The 9,391-nt window shown below is 44.0% G+C and overlaps 1 protein-coding gene across 1 annotated transcript in view; it reads right to left on the bottom strand.

Annotated features, from left to right (window-relative positions):
• The window catches only part of LOC122788982 (minichromosome maintenance complex binding protein), a 1,363,580-nt gene that overhangs the window by 1,105,786 nt on the left and 248,403 nt on the right, over positions 1 to 9,391 (bottom strand). The window contains exon 8 of the mRNA XM_044056074.1: positions 7,757 to 7,875. Coding sequence (XP_043912009.1) covers positions 7,757 to 7,875 — 119 coding nt within the window. The remainder of the gene's footprint in view (positions 1 to 7,756; positions 7,876 to 9,391) is intronic.

Genomic DNA, 9,391 nt, shown 5'->3' with positions numbered 1-9,391 from the left:
TTTGTAAATGAGTGATAAAAGTATATGGCTTAGACCAAGTGGCAGCTGCACATATAGTGTCCAAGGGTAATAGAGCCATATACACTGAAGTGGAGACTGCTCTAGTTGAATGCACCTTCACACCGTATTCTGTTTTGTTCACTGAAGAGTAGATACATTTAATGCAGTCAGTTAACCATTTGGAAAGGGTAACTCTAGAAACTGGTAATCCTTTCTTAGCGTCAGCATGAGATACAAAGAGTTGGTCAGATCTTCTAAATTCTTTTGTTCTGTCCAAATAGAACCTCAATTGTCTGTGAACATCAAGTTTATGCAACATGTATTCCAGCCTATTAGAATGTTTGTGTCTTTCGGCTTTTCCCGGTTAGGGGTCGCCACAACAGAACTCCGGTCCGCTAATGATTGGCAGTAGGTTTTTATGTGCTGGCTTGCCGGGCCTAACGCACAACCTTCAACGAAGGAACGCCCATTCACGCATGTCGCCACACACAAGATGCTCTGAGAATCTAATGGGCAACGTCTGTGAGGCGACAACGCTATCGCAGCACCACCACCGCCGTCTATTCTAGCCTATTAGAACGATTACTGAAAAAGGTTGGAAGTTCAATAGTTTGGTTCAGATTCTTCTCAGAACACACCTTTGGCAGAAATGAAGGATTAGTCCTCAATGATACTCTGTCTGGGTGGAACACCAAATATGGGGGTTTGATAGAAAGGGCTTTGAGTTCAGATACCCTGTGTGTTGAGGTAATGGCCACCAAGAAAATAGTCCTCCAAGTAAGAAACTTCAACTGACAGGATGATGCAGGCTCAAAGGGGGGAGGGGGGAATAATACGTGACAGCTCAAAATTTAGACTCCAGGGAGCAAAGGTTTGTCTAACAGGTGGCCTAAAATGAATGGTGCCCTTAAGGAAGGCCCTACATAATCTGTGAGACATCAAATTAGAAACTTCAGCTCCAAGATGAAAATTCGAGATAGCAGCCAATTGAACTCTAATCGTGGCAGCTGCAGCACCATCATGAAAAAGCTTAGATAGGAATTCCAGTATACTAGCAATCGGGGTTAACATAAGGATCAATGTTATTCTGGGATGCCCAAAAGGCAAATCGCTTCCATTTACTATCATACAACTTTCTGGTGGAAGCTTTATGTGAAGATACAAGAATATTTTGCACCTCAGAAGAAAAATCCTGACACCTGGCTAGGTTGGGAATCTGAACAACCACGCTGTCAATCTGAGGGAATGAAGGGAGGGGAGGGATGGAGGGCCCCTGACAAATGTGTCAGTAGGTCTGGAACTGGGTCCAGAATCCAAGGTTGCTCCAGTTGATAGTCAAAGGAAGGGGAACCAAATCTGACGAGGCCAAAAAGGGGCTATTAAGATTACAGTCCTTCCCAGGGTTTTGGCTTTCTGCAAGAAATTCGGAATCAGGGGTATAGGTGGAAAGGCATACAGGAGTCCCAGGGGCCAATCGTGCATGAGTGAGTCCCTTAGGCTGTCCCCTGGTGGGGGATTCAGGGTAAAGTAGCTTCTGCATTTGGCATTCATAAGGGATGCAAACAGGTCGCAGCAAGGCTGGCCCCATCTGCGGAAAATCTTCTCCGCAACTTCGTTTTTCAGAGACCACTCATGCGGTAGCAGAATGGCTCTGCTCAGTTTGTCCGCTATCACGTTGGATTTTCCCGGGATATGCGTTGCTATCAGAAAGAGCCCGGTGGACACAGCCCACTACCAAATTCTCAAGGCCTCTCGACACAGGGGGTAAGACTTGGTTCCCCCTTGCTTGTTGATGTACCAGACCACGGACATGTTTGTCAGTCTGTAGCGCAATCGGCCCTAGAGGCAGAGAGTCATGGAAGTGCTGCAATGCCAAAAGCACTGCTCTCAGCTCCAGAACATTGATATGCAACTGTGACCGTCTCAGACCAGGTGCCTTGGGCTGTTCTTCCCTGAAAAAGCCCCCCCCCCCCCATCAGAGAAGCATCCATGGTCACCGTGGCTGACGGCAGGTGGAGAACAAATGGTCGACCTACTGTAACTTGTTGGCTGGTCAACAACCAGCGAAGATTCTTCTTGCAAGAGTCCGTAATCATGATTAAGAATGACATGGGAAGTTGTTGGTACGACCACTGGGTGAATAGTAACCACTTAAGAATCCTCATGTGCATATGTCCCAGAGGAACCGCTATGAGCATAGCTGCCATGATGCATAGTAGTTTCAGTACTTGATGGACCGGTACTTTTCTTCTCTGCAAAATGTCTGAGACCTGGTTTCTGAGAGTTGCTATTCTGTTCAGGGGCAATCTTACTGTGGAGGTGGTAGTGTCTAGTTCTGCTCCGATAAAGGAGATATGCTGCGATGGAGACAACGCAGATTTTTCAAAATTGATAGTGATGCCTAACTGAGATTAGAGACAGAGTGTGATCCCTGGACAGAATTAGTTGATGCCTGGAGGCAGCAGTAAGGAGCCAGTCTTCCAGATACAGAAACACTCTGAATCCTAGACACCTCAAGTGAGCCATAACCACTGCCAAGCATTTGGTAAACACTCTAGGGGCTGCTGCGAGTCCAAAGGGCAGTGCTCGGAATTGGTAGTGACTGGCTCCCAGACAGAAATGCAGATGATGTCTGGATGGCCTGGCCATTTTGATGTGGTAGTACACATCCTTGAGATCTATAGAGCACATCCAAATCGCCCACTCCAAGGAATGGGAGACTAGACTAAAGCGTGACTATCCGGAACTACTTCTTTACAAATGTGTTGAGTCTGCTGAGATCCAAGATGGGCCTCCAGTCCCCTGTCTTCTTTGGAACTAAAAAGAATCTGGAGTAAGTTCCGGATCTTATCTGGTCTGCTGGGACTGGCTGGATGACTTTTCCTACAGCCTCTGAATTTCTATGGCGGCTTGATCCCTGAGACTGGGTGGAACATCTGGGATTTTTTTGCCAACAGGTGGATTCTCTAAAAATGAAATGATGTATCCTCTGGTAGCAATACTTTGTACCCAAAAATCTGCTGTAATGCCTAGCCAGGCATCTGGATACAAAGCCAAGCGATCCCAGACTGTCTCCAGAGCAGGACAGTCAGGCCTCCTTTCAGAAGCGCTGATAGGGCTTACCAAGGTACTGATCCCTGTCGCTCTGGTTCTGCGGACCCCGTCTGCCGCCGGGGCGGCATCCATTACTGCCCCCTCCTCTGCCCCTGGAGGGGGGTTCACTACGTGTGTTCTGGAAAGCTCCTTGGGACTTTCGGAAATGCATTTTTTCATCTTAATGCCCTTTGGGGTACGGTCTGGTAGGGGTGGAAAAACAGACTCCTACGGCAGACAGTCTTTCCCTCTTGCTCACATCTAGTCAGAGACTCCTTGACTTTGGGCCCAAAAAGAGAAGAGCCATCGAATGGGGTGTTAAAGGAAGACTTGAAGGCTTCTGCAAAGGAGCATAAGCGCATCCAAAAGAGCTATCACTGAACCTGTTGCCCGACTCGAACCATCAGCTGCATAGGAAATGAGCCGCTTGGACGAGTTCACAATGGAGTTAAGGGTATTACGTTATGCTGTCACTTTTCCAGAAACAGCTCAATCTGCATCACCCTGCAGAGTATCTGCAAGCTCTTTCAGATCTCTCTGAAGATGTGTAAAATACGTCAAATAGTTAAGTGATCGCATAACAAAGGTCGCAGAACTAAAGATGTCTTTCCCGTATCTGTCCATTTTCCTGTAATCCCTATTAAGAGGATGGACAGTAGAAGTGGTTTCTGACATCTCTTTCTTGGTGGCCACCGCCACCACCATGGCATCAATGGGGAATCAGTGAAGAACATCTTGCCCTGGAGGGAGGTGATGACTTGTTCGGCCTCTGAGGGACCAGTTTCATAGTATCAGGAGACTCCCACGCCCTTCAAGCAACCAATTCCATCAACTCGAAGGGCGGAGCCACCCAGAAGGTGGAAGGTTGAGACCCAAAGGCCTTAAACAGCACCAACTCATCCTCAGTAGGGTTAACAGGCTACCAGTCACCCCTCTTCTTTAGGACTTCCAGGATATCCGCAAAGGAGATATCCTCCAAGGGGGACTGTGGGGACCCTTCCGATTCCTATAAGTCTCTGTCGGATGTCAAAGACTCCTGCCGGGAATCTAAATACCTCCTCTTACATAGTCTCTTGCTGGGAACCTCATCAGTGGGGATTTCTGGTGTGGTCTCAATAGAGCAAGGGTGACCCAATGGGGTTACCGGAGGCTCCGGGTCTTGACACTTCACAGGGACCTGCGATGTAGAGGCAGAAAGCAGCACCTTAGGGGAGGAGGGGGGACCTGACGATGTGTGTGTCTTAGATGACATAACCCTCCTCACGGCATCGAAGGCACCACTGCTCCAACCCGAGGAAGCCACTGGTTCCAAATAAGACAGCAACTTCCCTGGTGCAGAGACAATGGGCTCCGAACCAGACTGAGATGAGCTCATCCGCACCTAAGCTCTGAGAGGAAGGGCCAGAACAAACACATTGGTTTGACCCCCCCCCCCTGGAACTGACGAGAGAGAGTGTCTGCTCTCAGACTCTTCCAATGGAACCGAAGGAGTCAGAGCTGATTGAGCAGAGGGCACTAGAACAGGCCTCGGTCCGAAGAACCACAACCATCAGATCCTCCTCCTCCAGCTTCGAAAGCTCTACTTGGCTCAGAGGAGAAGTAGTCACAGCAGGTGGAATGGTCGTAGGCCCCCCCGAGGCTGGTTGGGTAGAGGCCGTTAATTTAGCAAGTGCCGGGTTCTCAAGGAGCCTCTGCACCACCCAGTCCACATCCACATCACACACGGTCCTCGAAGAACGAGTTGAAGGAAATGAAGATGCCACTGACTGAAGGATAGGTGACCCCAAGGTTTCGGAGACTGGCTCCAAGACCAGGGACTGGCTCCGAAACACTTGCTCAGTGCACGGCTCCGAAGACTGCGGAGCCGGTGACCGCACCTTAACAGTAGGGCTTGGAGACTGACTTGGGCTCCGAAGACACCTTAGAAAACTTCAACCCCTTCAATGACTTAGAGGTCTGGACAGCCTTGTCCAAGGACTCTTGAAACTCTGGCTTCAATAAGCCTCTATCGACCAGATTCCTTAGTCTCTCCAGTAAAACCCTACTACTGAAGGAACAGCAGATAGAGCTATCCTCCTGGAGGTGAACAGACCCCAAACAATACACACAATTCCCATGGGCGTCCATAGTGGACATCTGCCCGCATTTACACTTCTTGAAACCAGATTTTTCCTTTTCTTTATGGTCTGACATCATAACCAACAGTAACACCACTGAAGAAAAGACTACTGCAAGTCTAAATTCCAATACAGTCTAAGTTGCCAAATCCCTGAACAACTTACTCAGATAAGAGTAAAGATATACAAAATTTATCTATTGCAAACAATCACACTAATCTAAGACACTAACAGTCTAACACTAAATTCACACTTTTTAGTATACAAACAATGACGCTATCCGCTACACTAACAGTCTAATAGCACCAAATCACACTATATAAAATAACACTATTAAGTATATAAAGGGATAGGGAATAACTAAAGAAAAGGCCAAAGGCTAAAGAGCAACCGCTCTGAAAATGACAAACTCGTCAAACTCTAAATAAAGAATTTTATGGCTAAGCAGCCCAAAAGCAGTACAAATACAAGTTTTGTTGTATACTAACCATCAGCAAAAATAAGCCCAAAAAGGAAGAAAAATATAAATAACTGGCCCAAGCTCTCCAGACGACCTCAGATCTGTTGCAGAGGCAAACTAGATCCGAGGTAGGACAGAGAGCATCATGGGATAGGGACCTGGTCTCGAGCTACTCTGAGATCTTTAGCTAGTAAAGCGGCCGACTCAGAGCCGATTGTTCAGCTCCAAACTCATGTGTATGAATAAACGACGAGATTGGACAACTTCACATAAGTTACAGTAGATACAATATCAGATACGGAACTTAGTTATATTAAACACAGAACCTGAGAGTTTGAATTTACATTTGTAAAGGGAAATACTATATTTCACACACATTTAAGAATAAAAAGAAAAAAATCACAATACAAATAAGATCATTGTTCATGAGACAGGATGAATAATGGAAAGTGAACTTATAACAAGAGATCAGCCAAGGGTGTTTCATGAGCACAGCCAAGTGTCAATTAGAATTTTGAGTAGTTTTTTAAACTTGTGTGTGTCAGTGGTTCTAAAATTACGAGGGAGGGAGTTTCAGGTTTTTGAGATATAAGAGTATATAAGGAGTCTTCTGCAGTGTTATTTTTAGAGACGTGAAGTAAAGATTTGTCTGATTATCATAGTGTTGAGCGTTACAGTAAGGTTGTAGTAAGTTTGAGAGCTGGAGTTTTTATGGGGTTATACAGTAATTTGTGGGCCATGATTAATTTGGCCTATGCAAAAAGTTGAGGTAGTTCAAGCCATGACAGTTTGAGGGCTAGACAGTGATGTGACATTACATAGAAAAAGATGGGAATTGTGGAAACAATACATGCAGAGAAAGAACAAGGTTCAAAAGAAGGCAGGATTTGAATGAACTATGTAATGTTTAACTGACAATGACTGTACAGATAAGTAATGCATAATGTTTGCAACTAAAATTATGTCAATATGGTTTGTGATGTATAACATTTGCAACTAAAATGATGTCAATATGGCTTGTTTTCATTTATATAAATATATGATTGCTTAAGGCATACATAATTCAATAAAGACATTTCTCTTAAAAACGATAATGATCCAATTTTTTTTTTTTTTTGGAAAAACAAGCAGCAAGGCTGCATTTAGACAGAGCTGCCAGTCTGTCCTGATAACTTAGATTTCTGAAGCCAGGGATCATTTTGGTTATGAATGTTTACTCCCAAGTTTAGCGATGTGTTCAATACATGCATGCCAGTGTGTAATATTAATGAATGGATGCGACAACATAAAAGTAAATGGAAATTACGACTTCTTTGGATTTAGTGGAGATATTTTTGGAAATTACAGGCACCAGATTGGTGACCGTCAAACAGTAAGGAATTAGCACAAGGGTGTCTAGATCCCTTAACAACAGTGCCCAACTGAAGGAGTGTGTCAGCTATACTTACGTGAAAATATTTTATTTGCCAAAATGAACTATACTACATTTTTTCGTATTTGAGACCACTGTCTTAGCACTGTTAACATAATCTAACCTCTACTGGAGCAATTGTGAGCCAGTAAAAGATAAAACAAAACTCAATTTACAGTCATCTGCAAACTTAACCACAGGCCAGAAGTATTTCTCTACAATCCTGACTACATGATTTCAAAGTCGTGATGTCAGGAAAGGAAGTCTCACTATCACTTTTGAACCCTGGTCATGTAATATTAACGATGCCAAGTTAACATTCTGTGCAATATGCCAAGTTAGCCTTCTGTGCAGTTTGAAATCCGATTCAGATCTGTGCAATATTTTGGGGTCTGACGAAGACATGCAAGTAGAATAGTCTTTGTCTATATCATTGTACTTGTTGCACTGCATAAATGTCTGTTTTTATTGTTGGATTAGCATTAGTATACATGCGTTATTGTTGTAACGCAATTTCGTTGAGTTGTGCGGTCTGAATGACTAAGTGCACTGACTTTGGTCACCAAAACAATATATATGCTATTAAAAATAGGAAATCATTTCTGGTTAAGTCCTCACATTTCAATTAGGTTCCATCTTTAGAAAGTTACAGGCTCATAAATAAAGAATTGTTACCTTAACGAGACAGGCTGGTCCTTTCTCCCCAGGCAGAGGGAAATTGAGATCTAATGTTGTTGAGCAGGTGGAAGAGCCATTTGGCTGTCTCTCAGGAGTCAAAGTTCGGAGTGGTCCAGCTGCAACAAAATATTAACAGGGCAAAGACTCAAATTCCAAATACAAGTACATTCAATAACTTAATATACAATTCAGCATAATCATACCTTAACCATTACAATGATCATAAAAGCAGTTGCTCTAATAGCAGTGCAGAGCACCAATCAACTCCATCAAAGTATTTCCTTATGTTCTATATAGTCACCAGTTTTATTCTCAGCAGTCTTGAAAGGCATAATTTATTACTATATCCTATATAGGAAAACTGGAAGTCAGAGAGACAGGTTAACAATATCTAAAGCAGGGAGTCATACAAAAAAAATGGAAAGTCATTCTGAGGCATCATCTTTTAAAGATTTATGATAAATACAAGCGTGTTGAGAAGATGGAGTTAACTGTGCTCTACATGAATTTTATATCACAACTGTACTTAAGAATTTAAAGATGACAGTAAGTGAACTTGACCATAACAGATGCTTGAATAGATCACTGCTGCAAGCAGCCCAAGCTATATGGTACATATCTTGCCAAAAACTGGACTTCCAAATTCCATAGCTTTAGGGGACCCTTCCACGTGCAAGTACAGCCAAAGAGCTACAATAGCATGCTAGTACAAAAGATATATGGGCAATAAAATCAACAGCTTTCATGCTGTCAATGAAAAGGGAAGCTAGAACCAGACAGAAGTATGTACTAGAAGAAAAGGCAAATATGGAAATCTCCACCCTGGCAGAAAAGGAAGTGAGACAGGTAGGAAGGTTTTTGCACTGCAACACTGATCTACTCAAACATTTACTTTAACTGTAAGCTTACTTGTACGACTGTACTCCGTTCAATATTAGATCACTGTACTCCGTTCAGTATTATATCGCTGTGGCAGTAGCCTAAGCTAGACAAGATCAATACAAAACTTGGACTGACAGGGAGAAGAAAGGAGGATCAGAGTTCAGGTGCCACTGGAGAATAGTTCTACCAAATCATACACTATCCCAAGAGAAGGAATCAATCTTGTGCTTGGTAAATGTATGTACAGAAGACCAAGTTGCTGTTTCTTGAATGTTTCTAGAGACCACCCCTTTTCAAAAAGCCGCAGAAGTAACCAAAGCCCTGGCCAGATGGGCTCTGACTTTGACTGAAGTGACTTATGAAGAGAATAACAAAACTAAACAGCATTTAATTAGCGACTTAGGCGACTGATGGAGCAGCGGGGAGGGATGTGTGCGCCCATCCTAGGAGGGAGGACATTAGCTGATGACAAAACATTATAGGAGGTGTGATTCAAAGACAGGAGTTGCTCTCAAAAGTAATGGATGAGCATGGGAGATGGTGCAGGCCATGAAAAGAAAAACACAGGACAAAGTGGAAATGGCAGAGCCCCCAGGATGACTGATTCATGACTGGCTTTAGCAATACCGACAGCAAGTCTGGAGGGGGGTAGGGGATATGCTGGTGGACCTTTCATGGACATGGGGTACTGGGGGCCTGGATGGTAAAATGAAGCATCAAAGTAGGAGGAGGGGGGTTGAATAGCATGGG

Source organism: Protopterus annectens, chromosome 14.part0 (genome assembly GCF_019279795.1).
Source record: "Protopterus annectens isolate FY-2018-M chromosome 14.part0, PAN1.0, whole genome shotgun sequence".
Classification (NCBI taxonomy): domain Eukaryota; kingdom Metazoa; phylum Chordata; order Ceratodontiformes; family Protopteridae; genus Protopterus; species Protopterus annectens.
The sequence above is the reverse complement of the archived record's forward strand: the minus strand, read 5'-3'. Positions and strand labels throughout refer to the sequence as shown.